Source organism: Pipra filicauda, unplaced genomic scaffold (genome assembly GCF_003945595.2).
Source record: "Pipra filicauda isolate LSUMZ 115617 unplaced genomic scaffold, ASM394559v2 scaffold478_size463431_pilon, whole genome shotgun sequence".
In the NCBI taxonomy this organism is placed as follows: domain Eukaryota; kingdom Metazoa; phylum Chordata; class Aves; order Passeriformes; family Pipridae; genus Pipra; species Pipra filicauda.
In genome coordinates, this window is record NW_024104618.1 from 135389 (window position 1) to 148043 (window position 12655).

General features: G+C 35.8%; 1 protein-coding gene across 4 annotated transcripts in view; it reads right to left on the reverse strand.

The window, feature by feature from the left end:
- Positions 1 to 3036: 3036 nt before the first annotated feature.
- Positions 3037 to 12655, reverse strand: part of CAMSAP2 (calmodulin regulated spectrin associated protein family member 2) — an 82206-nt gene continuing 72587 nt past the window's right edge. For 2 of the 4 annotated variants that reach the window (XM_039386288.1, XM_039386286.1), the window contains 5 exons: positions 12145 to 12365; positions 10995 to 11094; positions 8876 to 8991; positions 7780 to 7898; positions 3037 to 6309 (listed from right to left, as the gene is read on the reverse strand). In XM_039386288.1, the coding sequence (XP_039242222.1) occupies positions 6004 to 6309; positions 7780 to 7898; positions 8876 to 8991; positions 10995 to 11094; positions 12145 to 12365 (862 nt within the window). In that variant the 3' untranslated portion in view covers positions 3037 to 6003. The remainder of the gene's footprint in view (positions 6310 to 7779; positions 7899 to 8875; positions 8992 to 10994; positions 11095 to 12144; positions 12366 to 12655) is intronic. The other 2 variants (XM_039386289.1, XM_039386287.1) reach the window with 2 other exon arrangements.

The window sequence follows — 12655 nt, forward strand, 5'->3', positions numbered from 1 at the left end:
CATTTATATGGGAAGGGGGCAGATGGAAAATCCTGTTCTCTGGTTGTTTGCAACTGTTTATTCAGGCATAGAGACATCTTTGGGACGGTCTCAGCTTGTTTGAACTCCCTACTCATTACTGCAAAGAAGGTAACTCCCATGAATAGCAAAGCTGCTGGGTGTGGGTTTTAGAGAGCTTGAAAATCAGGATTAGTAGAGGACAAGATCTGCATTGCCTAGTGACAAAATAGGGCCCTGCAGTCTGTCCTTGGAACGCTTCAGAAAAGAAAATAGTAATTGACTATTTTACAGATGTTGCAGGCGGCTGCAGACAACGTCAGCAAGGCTGGATACATTCTCAGATTTAATCCCCAATACCAAACTTGCACAAGATTTGCCAGTTGAGTCCAGCAGTTTGTGCAAAGCACCTTTGTTTCGTCACCCTAAAAATGGGCCAATCCCCTGATTTTCAGTACTTGTAACACAGCCATTCAACTCTTTACATTATATATTATATTTACATGTTCTTGTAAAAACCTGGGGAAAAATCTATTTAAAACTTTATTCTGGAATCAGTTTTTACTCATTTCAAGAAAGGATTTCCAGAACTTTAAGGTGACAAATCAGCAAAATTCTTGCATAATCTATAGAATTCTTTACGTCAGCATCATAGCTCCAGTTTCAGGTAGCTTAAAGAGGAAAATACTGAGCCAAAGTATAATCTGGCTTCCAGTAATTTAAATAATTGCAGGCTTGTGGGGCCTTGCCAGGTCTTGTACTGCAGACATTTAGATCAGTGATGATGAAGAAAGGATAAGACAGAGCTGCTGTGATGGAAAGCTTCATATTAGCTTTTAAGTCTTTCTGCAAAGCTCCATTAACAGATTAACAGTGACATAAAAGTGCATACAGGTATTACTTAGTATGTCTCCATAAAGTTCACATACCATTAACTGCAAACTTAAACACATCTTACGTGAAAAAAATTCTTTCAGTATCTTGTTTAAACAAAATCATCAATGGATAATGAAGTACTCCTAAGCATTTTATACATCCAGTTGTTTGTAACGTTGAATAAGGGTCTGAAGGAAGTTTTAAATAACATTTTTCAGTGAATGCTCTACTTGTTTATATAGTTTTCTGTCCTTGCTTGAATTCTGGTTGTTATTAGTGTTTCTGATCAGAGGCAGTTCTGTCCAGTGTCCATCAACGTTATCCTTGAATTCAGATATTTGATGAAAAGCTGATGTTAAGAGCCTCATCTCCCAAAGAGTTTGTACTCAGCTCTGAAATGTGTATGCTCTATATGCTTCCCTGCCTCTCAGGAGGACCAGTAATTCTGAGGGTAAAACAATGTAGCTGCTTTTCTCTCTTGCTAGAAGCTTCCCTACTATGCATGACTCTTTCCCGCAGTTGTCTAAATAAAGTATATTTTTTTAATTCTGTATGTAAGCAAGTAAGTGTGAAGGTATATGTGCATTTGTATGTATGCATACACAAACACACTTCATATATTTTTTTTCCTAAACGGAACAGACTGCTTTTAAAAACAAATTGCCTATACATGAACAAAAATGCTATGCATGTTAAAGACACTTGTTTTTCATCCTGCCATTTATACCTGGAATAACAGTATTTGTGGTGACTTTTTTTCTTTCATTGTCGTTTCTCAATTTTTTTAACTAGAAAATGTAAAAGCAGCTGAAAAGGGCTGCGGCTGTCAAGATATATCTTTATAGCCACAATTCTTCAAGCTGCTTATTCAGCTCATTAAATTAGTAACAAGGCAGCAAAGAAATGCTAATTTGCTATTTGAAAAGATCTAAATAGTTAAAGGTTTAGCCCTTAAAAAGCTGTGTCTTTTTTTTTATTAAGCTGTTAGAAAAAAGACATCTGACATCTAGCTGCTCAGTACAGCTGGATTTGAGAAACAACATTTGCGTGGTGATGGATCCAAACCCTTCAGTTCCAAGTGTAACTCTCTGCACTGGATCCCACAGCAGTACAAAGTTAGATTCAGAAATTCTGTACAAATTCAGTCATATTCTGTCCAACTAAGCAGGGTGTGAGCCAAAGTTTCTCAGGTACGGTGTTACTTGCCAAAGGGTAGAAAAAACAGTCTCTTCTAAAGCTGGTCTGTACAAAGGCTGTTTTTAGACGAAGATTTTGAGCTGGGCTCACCTCTGAAAAAAAACAGCTTTACTGGGTGCAACTGGGTGTTTATGTTCCAACACAATTCCTAGCTTGTGTCAGCCTGTTTGTGATGCTGCACAGGGAACTGACTGAGCTGGCTGAAAAATAACCCGTTTTTGGGGGGTGGAGGGAAAGCTATTCATTTTCATCCATAGTAGTTTTCAGTTCAGCATTAAAAGCCCTACTGTCAGATTTCCTGTATTCTTGAAGCTGCCCTTCGAGTAGCTCTGCAATTTTGAGATTCTTTATCTGTGTAAGTTAGCCCAACAGCTCAGTCAGCCTGTTAACAGTTCAGTGATGTCACATCCTCTTTCAGCAGGTCCTTGCTCCTACTCTGCAAGGACTCTCTGGAAGAGACCCCTCATTTTTTTGATGCCATTTCTTGCCACCAGCAAGTACAAGTTATGTCACTAAAAGTCACACACGTGCTTGAAACGGTGTCTTGACAAAGATAAGACTTCAGCTCACCTTGAAAACCTTTCAGGCTGAAGCAATCCTATTACACTGACCAGTAAGTTTCTGTGGCTTTGGATCACTGGGAGCTAACCAGGGTACAGAAATTTATCAGTTGACTTGAAATTGTGAAACTCACTTTTGAAGAGAACGGGGTAACACCTTTTTGTCCTCAAGAATGAAATGTGAAGCCTCATTCTTCAATAGCCTTCCTCTGGTAACATCAGAAAGCAAGATTATACATGGAAATTAAACAAATGATGGGAAACAAAAGAAGAAATTATAATGGTTCATATTTCCTACAATTTCCATGTTGCTAAAATATGAGAAGAAACAAGATGTAAACATTAATGTGAACTTTTGATAATTTTAGGTTATACTTAGAGGTAAGCAAGAAAACAAAAAAAAATGTTGTTTTGGTGCCATGCTTTTATTTAAATGAAAGGAAAAAACTACACTGTACCACATAAGTAGCAATGACAATATTTTACAGCACAGCATTTGAAAAAATATGGAAGCTATGCTCCATAGAAGTGGACAAATAAGCACACAATACACTGTACATTTTTCAACAGTGCCCATTAAATCATAATTAAATAGCTGAATTTGGCTTTAAACAGCCAAATAATAAAACTTAACAGTCATACTAACATTATTAAAAAAAAAAAATTCAGTAGCCATTATGACTGTTAGAATATGAAATTTTGCTCCAAAAACTAAGACGAGAGTTTGGCAATTCATTCGTAGCAACAATAGTAATACCCCTGATGAAAGCACCAGTGTGTTCTGAAAAGGTCAGTGATAAATACTGGCCTTTATGGAAAGCTTCCTTTTTTTTTTCTTTTTTTTTTTTTTTAAACATGATCCCAACCAAAGATCCACTGTAATTAGAAAATCTGCAGGCTTAAAAAGGAAAAGCGTATCTAGCTTTACTTTTCCTGTATTAAGTAAAACTTTATACTGCGAGCAATGAAATTTTCAACTGCATTATTCACATTCTACTTTTTGACATTGCACAAATCTTTAACCTGTTGACAAATGCAAATTTCATAATACATTCAGAAATATTTAAAATTACTCAAAGAATTCCTGTCATGTATTTAAGCTCACTTTGATTAGATTGATGCGTGTGTCTTTATGGTGTTGCAAATCTTCAGTTAAATCATAGTACAGATTTTAGAAATAAAAAGCCTCCCATGATAAAACTTCTTTTGAAGTTATTCACCATATGTGTGTCAGTTAATTCCAACCTCCTGGTTTCTTGAATCACTGTATATTATACACAGTTTCATATTGTTATTCAAGATGTTCCTACAATGGTATTTGTAGGAACTGTCTAACAGGCAGAATGTGCAAACCCTCTTTCCCCCCTTTTTAATATTATTTATATCCTATATACACAATATGTATACACTTGAAATATAAGAGTTACATATCCTGGTGATATACATGCAAACAGTAGGAATCAGCTAACCACAAATAGTTTTGAGCCACATACATATTAAACATGTATTTTAAAGTGTTTTTTTCTTTTTTTTACAGTTTTAACAAATATACATAAATATAAGAACATAAATTACAGTAAAACTGACAGCATTTTTGAGAAAATGTTTATAATCCAGATGCACTGATGCCTAAGGCCTTATAATAATTTAAAAAAGTACTGTTCTAAACTGCTTAATGACATCTCATTCCTGTGCATCTTTTCTCTAAATAAATGAGTACATCATAGTAGTGAGGCATAGTTTCTCTCAAAGCAGTTTAATGAGAGAAATACGAACATAGCTTTAGTCTCCCCATGAAACTGAAAGGACTACATACTCATAGCACAACACTGGCTTATGTTAATGGAGTTGTCACAACACTGAAACAGAACAGAATCACAAATCATTCAAGTCTTTTCCTGAGAATGAGATTTTTTTTCCCCCCCCCACACAACAAATTCTCTGGTGTAAGTTGTTATCAAAATAGCCACAGATTTAGGGGAGGCTTCAAGTTTGTATTTTCTTTTTTTTTTTTTCAGAACAGTGCTATGTTGAAAGCAAATTATAAGAGAAACAAACACTGAAACGGAATAGTGATTTATAAAATAATCAAACACTGTTTTAAAATAAAATGCAGCCCTTTATAAATAATACTGAAATATGCCTAGAGCTTGGTTTTGCAAATGGTCATGTTATAAATTTACTGAAATGTCATTTAGGCTTTTTTGCCATATGCACTTAAAAATTGCTGCGTCACAGGGCATCACCTGTAAGTGTCAAGAAAACAATTTACTAAGACACACTGAAAATTCTTTTCAGATGTCTATTCCCTAGAAAATTGATTTAAGTCTGAAGTGGCAGATCTGAAGGCAGGAAGTGGCCTGGATCTTGAAATCCATGGGAATTAGATACACGACTTCTGAAAGATCTGTGACTCAGTGAATTCTGTGATTCTTCTGAATATTTAGTGTTCTGTCAGGCAAACATCAGGGATCTAGTTCTGAATGTATCATAAGTTCCTATTCCTTCCTTGAAGAAGCAGTACCTGACCGTGTCCTCTCTCTTCAGCTGGAACAGTGCAAAGCAATGAATGCACACTTGCTCAAACTGTTTGAGAGATCTACCAAATCTTTTTACTTTGCATTTTAATGGTATTATGAACATACATGGTCAGTCATTACATCTCAGATGGCAACTTACTGAAACAGGAATAATTGCATCACTTAACTATACCCTGAGTTGTTAAATAATTCATCTGAAGCAAACTTCAAGCAGTTCAAAGGTTTTTCCTTTACTGTTTAGTTTATAAGCAAATCAGTATTATTTAATTGAGAAAGAACTATAAAGACACAGGGGAATGAATCTTGATTTTGTTACAGCACACACAGTAAGGATCTTGCAGAACAGACCCATTCAGCTGTTATTCAGTGACATACAACTTAGTGTTTACTGTAAGTCAGTATGCAAAGTTTGATGGTATTGAGAATATTAAGAAGTATTTCTTTAGTGAAAGAAAAATATTTCAAGACAAGCACAAATACAAACATATAAGGCAACAGATGTAAAAAATGTAGTTCGAGTCACTAAAGAGGAACATTCAGTGCTTCAGTGTATCTAATCAAAATACAGAGCAAATATACTCTATATGTTGTATTAGCACATACAAATCTCCACACAAGTCAAACATTTCCGTAATCACTCATAATTATTCACCTAATAATCTTCTGCACTCCTAAACACTGTGTTTACATTCCAGTTGGACATGATAATAGAACTTGGTGTCCAGTTTTAAGTTCTAAGAGTCTTGTTGGCAACTAGAAATCTATTTCCTATAGGCAGTAAAGATGAAGTGCAAGTTTATCATAATTGTCTCAAGCAAATTTTTTCCCATCTACTATGCCTTGGTGGGTAAAAGTTTCTTAGGAGTTACTGGTCTCTTGGTTTGCCACAAATGGCTGTGAATGGTAATTGCATCAACACTGGCAGACAAAGTTTTGGCAGGTATGTGGCTAAATTGCTTCCTGTCAGAGTTGTATTTATACAGTCCTTCTATCATTTTCTTTGTGATAGATTTGGGACCTATTCCCGTTAATTTATTGATTTCTTCAGTATCAGGGCAGTACGTGTACAGAGATCTGAACTGGCAGCCTGAATCCCGGAACAAGATTAAGAAATTATTGGCATCGGATTTTTCCATTTCCTTTAAAAGAAAGAAAGAAAAAGATTCAGAATATGAATTTTGCATTGTAGTTAGAAAACATTCCAAATCACTGGACTGCCATTTTGAATGGCTTTTCTATCAGAGCTAAAACTTGCATCTAACTTTGTCCACTAAAGGACCTCAGAATTTTGATAAGGTAGAGATCTTTCTTGAGCAAAGTGTTATTTACTTACATAATTTCAGCTAAACTTGTTTAGTTGAACCTCATGAGCAGACATCCTAACAGTTTTTTGGAGACCAAATAGAAATTCTTTTCCTCATCCATTTCATCAAACTGGTCTAATAGTTACAAGCTTGGGAACAAGAAACTTTAGATGTGTGGTGATAGGCCTGAAAGATCTTCCAGTGCAAAAATGGAGTTTTAGTCATCCCTAAATCCATTCAATTTGGGTCAAACCATAAAGTTAGTTGGAGTATATCAAACAAATGTTCTTCATTAGCTGAAATCTTCAGATTCCTATTCCACCTAACACAACTTCTCTGAGACACTTGCCCTGAACATGTATAGCTTCTATCAAGTGCTGGATGCTTCACCCTACAGCTAAGCATGACCGACATTTTTGCAGCTATTCTTTCTCGGGATTTCTGGGGGTCATTTTGCTCCCAGTTACTTGAACTGAAAGAGGCTATCCTGATTTCTCACTTGGTATTTCCAAAAAGTAACTGGAAAGACAGAGAAAGCAGCATCTAGACATGAATGAAGAAGAATTACAAAGAGAAGAAAGGTCAAGAAATACTGCTGTGAAATTTATTCCAGAAAAGAAACTAAGTCCGGATTCCAAGTATCTGTGTTGGTTTGATCTATTTAATCTGTCATATTTGTCACAGCTGGTAAAAGGAACAGTCCCATTACTCTCAAGGGTCAGACTTCTGTGTTATTTCTTTTGCATGGAAACACACTGGCCTCTGAGTTCTCACCCTTATATATTTGTGCATCTTCATAAAGGTTTATACCAGCCTAAGAGAAAAGACTGGAAGGCATCTTCCTGTAACAGGAAGTCCTGAATTTGCCCTACTGCTTGGAAACTTGAGAAGAGCCTAGAAGGGATGTATTTCAGTTCTTTCTGCTCATAAGAGTGCTGTGCTTTAGTTCTAAAGTTCCCAACCTGAGGATCTTTACGAATAAGGGAAAACAACTCTGTGAGCAAATTATGAAAGTCTACACATTGAAGTTCCCACATAAAACAAGCAGTAACTATTAATTAACCTGTGAATTAATTCAGCTTCCTGTGCTGCATGTACAACACGACTATTGTTTCTAAGGCCCTGGAGAACATTTCTGCCTACACTAGAAGCAAAAGTTACAGAAGTTACTCAATCCCTTCACTAAAAGCTGCCATAACCTCAGAAGGCTCCTTTCAATATTTGCACTTATACTTAAGGGTCTCCACAATGCCTGACTGTGGCTTGACTTAGGTGCTTAAGCTTTTAGGGGAAAAATTCCCTTACCTCTAGTATCTTTTTCTTTTGACCTTCATTTACTTTTCCAGCCAGGCAGCAATGTGCCAGTGCATTCTGAATTATGTACTTATTGGATTTAGCACTGGGTTCTTTGAAGAGCTTTGGTCCTATGGAAAAGGAATGACAAATCAGCTAAGTTAATCAATAAGCCAACAAAGAGTTACTTTAAATGCTGTGAAGCACTTTTCGTATGGACTTTTTGCATGCATAAAACCACAAATCCAGGAATAATACAGAATTAGGCCAGAGACCACAAATTTCGCAAACAAGTAAAATGTCATTTTTTCAGCTGTGACTGAATTTACTTACAAATGTGTCTTTCATTATTAAATCATTATTAAGTCATTATTATTGGCAGCCTCAGTAGATATATTTTCTCTCGGAGGACTGTTTTTATGGACAAAAAAAACAATTTGCTTTTTCCTACTAAAGTTTCAGTTGTCCAGGAGAGAGCAAAGTCTTTCTTTTTCTTTATCTACACCTATGATTTCAAGGGTGAGTGGTATAACAATGAAGCAGATGCAGTGCTTAGAGTAACTCTTGCCTGTCCGCTTTGGAATTCCAGAGATCTTTTACCCAAAACCAGAGGTAAAAGTTTGGGCCTGAGACTTATCAGGTTATTCTGGCTGTAAAAAGACTTGATTCATCTGGTTGAAGGAGAAATGTTTGTTTTAATTTCTGAAATATATGTCTAATGTATTAAGACCATTTGAAAAAAACCAACATATTAATACCAAGTGCAATTTGATCTTTGATTTTGTAACTCTATTTTAAATTAAGCTGAAATTTCAACTCTTCTTGCCTGAAGCACACAGTGATATGTGAGCCCATTTGCTGTTCTGAGCCTGCCTGCAGATAAGCAGTTAATTCTGCTTATCACAAATGCTGCAGAGTCAGTACTTTTGTTTTGGATCTATAATTTAAACCTTTTATTATTACCCTCTACTTGAAAGGAGGTGAAAGTAACATTTCTATACAAGTGTCCTCAATCAAGTTTTAGGAAGCCAAATCAAGATAACTGGAAACTTTTCATACACAGAACCACTATTAGGCAAGTACTTTTCTGAACATTGTTGTCACTGACCTGTATACTCTGTAGCAGAGGCAACTGAAGAAGTTGTAGATGCATTTTCCCAATCTTTCTCTCCGTTACGACTACCACACCGACTTGGAGATAAAAATCCTTCCACAGATTCAGACCTAAACATTAATTTTAACGTCTATTAAAAAATTTACAATGTTCACCTGAGAAGCCTTCTAATACAAAAGGAAGGCAAACTGCATTAAGGTAAAACACAATGATTTGAATTGCAGACTATAAACCTAAATGCACAATAGTTATTGAAAATATCAAAGGAAAAATGAGTTCACATACTGTATAAAGTGTTTTGAGTGATGCAAGAAGTTGATATTTAGGTGACATACATGTTAGTCAATTTTTGGGCTATATCTGAGGGACAGAAACCTAACAGATATTCTTGGTTGTGAAAATATAATTACTAAGTGGAAATTCGGGTTACTTTTAATATTGGTACTGGAAAAACAATTATCTCATGTAGTGAACAAATCAGTTCTTGATAGAATAATGAATATGAAAAAAAAGTTAAGTTCATTTATACTGATCACTGTAACAACTGGCAGTGGGCACTGCTGTATTTAAGACAGCAAAACAACTTCCCTTCTGATTTTTGTTTTCACAGGCAGTAACTTCTGGTACTGTAATTCTTCAGGATGCACTCAAATGTGAATAGTTTTACATATAGAAGTCTAAGCAAGATTTTCAAGTTTTCTTAAATTATTACAAGATACTTAAAACCTTTTTTGATTGTGGCTACTGCAAAAGCCAGTCAAATTTTTAGCTCTTCTAAGTGAGAAGACAGGCACAGAATAAGATAAAAATGGCATTATATCAGCATTTGTGGGCACACTCATTTTCAGTAAAATAAGCAATAGAGGAAAATCCAATTTATAATATACCCTACACCTTTTGTGATTAGCACCTGCATGAAGAAGATCTGAAAGGTATCACTGAAATTCTGTCAGTGGTATCATCAAAAGACAATTCTGATGTGAGGACAAGGTGACAGTATGGGTCTGGAAAGATACTGAAAATTGTTTCAACTCTGTTACTTTTCGCAATTTGTACTGAATTTTATAATGTTTTAAAAGTCTCAATCCCCTAAACCAAATCCAAAGCCAGAGGAAGATGTACATTAGAAGCACAGTACAGCACTGTACAACTACAACTCCATAGACAGAGGTCATCTCCTGTAAAGTCTGTGTAGATGAGCAACATCAAGCCTTTTCTAATAGCTAATATAGCTGGAAGAAATCCCCATCTCAATTAACACTGATAAGTTTTAAGAGATGACAAGAGATGTTAGGCTATTTGGATAATTTTATTGAAGTTTCTTACGTAATAACTGCAAAGTCAGTTCTCAAGACTTCAAAGTAATTAATTGAAAAGTCAACTGAAACCAGCAGCAGGCATGCCAGAGCTGATGAGTAATGCACAACGGCCATGAAAACAGGGCATATGATATCGTAATATGTAGTATTCCTTATCAATCCCTTTTTTCTAGTTTGCCTTTTTTTCCCAAGTTCTTTCCTATACAAAAGAATTAGTGTTTGTCTGAATATAATTAAGTAGTTACATAGAAATAACAATTTTCCTCTGAATGATAATATAGGGTTTTTTATGTTTAATTAAAATGTTTCTGTTGTTTTCAGGTGATTTTTAATGCGAAATAAATTCTGGTATTTGGGAAAGGTTGAAGTCCTAGTGAGCATTCAATAATTTCCTGCACAACTGCTAAAGGAAAAAAAAGAAAAAACAGAAAAGAAGTTTCTATGTTAAAAAAAAGAAAAGAAGCTATGTAGCTGCACGTAGCATACAGGTTTAATAAAATATCCACAAGTTGAGACTTAAATACAAGCAGGTGAATTAAAGAGGCTGTGTGAACAGCATTTTGTTTTGACCTCATTTATACCTGCCCAACTGGTTTACTTGGTAAAATTTGCAAAACAAATGATCATGGCTCAGTTCCCTAATGCCTGTCAGTGGAAACTCTCCATGTCTCAAATCAGGAAAACATACTTGTTCTCAGAGTACACAGTATATATGTGACCTCTTTAAAATTCATGCTTGTTTTACATAGCTGATTGTCAAATTTTATGAAATGAAATGGTTATTTTAGCTTTACCTTGGTGTTCTCTTGCCTGACTGCACACTCTCATTGTCCCCTGTATTCAGCGATGCCAATGAAAGACTAGATACTGAAAAAACACGATAAAGCTGTGAACCTGGATAAAAACAAAGTTAAAGCTTATAAACCTATGCAAGTAGTAGAGTCTGTTCATTAGACCCAACACCAGCATTTGAAAGTCAGTAGGAGCTTTTACACCTGAGACTAACACCCATACATGATATACCTGCATGCATATGTGGTGTACTTCATGTAAACACTTGTTGACAACCAGCCATTGGCAGCCACCAGGAATGGTCTCAGACTAAGTACCAGTGGGAATACTGGCACTATGCAAATCAAGGAATGCAATCAAAGTTAATAAGTCCTCATGAAAGAGAGCTTAAGCACTTAATTTAATGCTTGGGATGGATTCTTGGAAGGTGTTAATGAAATACTTTAAATTACCCTGAAAGATGGAGGGAAGCAGCCAGAAAAACTGTAGGAGAATAACAAGGTTACAGGAGGCTGTAAGAAAAAGGGTCACTGAGCAATCTGGTTACTTTTTTTCTAATTGAAAGGTGGCAATACTTCTTCCAATCATTACTGCAGTTTTTTGGTATCTAAAAGAATGTAAAATTCCACATGTAAAGTTCCACATGATTAGTGTTTCTATGTTGATAACTACACATGCAGTAGGTAAGTGAGCAAAATAGGAAAAAACCCATGAAATATGAAAGAAATTTTTTAATTTTAATTTTGTCTTTATTAAGTGGGAGTTTAAGTACTCTTACCCTATAATCACCACTTTATTTATCAATCTCTTATCTCCCAACTTTTATTCATTCTTAGCTCTACAGGTGCAAGAAGAGATCAGTGAAGAAAACGTGGGGGTGTGTGAAACTTGCACCACACAGGGGTGTCTCCCCTGGGTTCTCACAGAGCCAACCTTTTTGTTTGTTGATATATATATATATATATGCATGCATGCATAGCAGGTAGTGACATTCACCTTTCCATTTCTATTGGCAAATTTGGCTTTCCAGTTTGGTCACGTGCAGCTTCAATTTAGCACAAGACACTCAGGAAGGCACGTGCTTGTTAGTACCAAAACCCAAGCTGGTGTTTTAGCATGAACAGACTCTTTTTCCACATAAACATTTGTTACCTGGTGGACCTTTGATTGGTGTCTTAGGTGATTCAATATGATCCCTATGAATAGATTTTGGACGTGGCTTTTTTTGTTTGATTGAGAGGGAACGTGGCTTTATGACAGTATCCATGTCTTCCATAAGCTTTAGTTGTTTCCTTCTCATATATTCCTGCTTAATAAATTCTCGCCGTGCTCGCTCATCCTCCTTCTTCTGACGTTCCTCTTCCGTTTTGCGTCTTTAAAAAAAAAAAAAAAAAAATAAATTCTCCTGTAGGAACTTTCCAAACAACGTATTTCAGTGAGGACAATACAGGCAGCAGATTGTTGGAACTTTAAGAGCTCTCAAACACCAGTAAGAGACAATTGCCTTTTTTTTTTTTTTTACAATTTTCAGACAGTTTAAATTTTTTGGGATATTGCTACTAATAAATTCAAACCCACGTTTCTCATCTTCACTGGTGTGACTGAGTGAGCACTGTGCATTTGTGCAGAAAGAAGCCCCAAGAGATGCACTCTCCCCAGAATG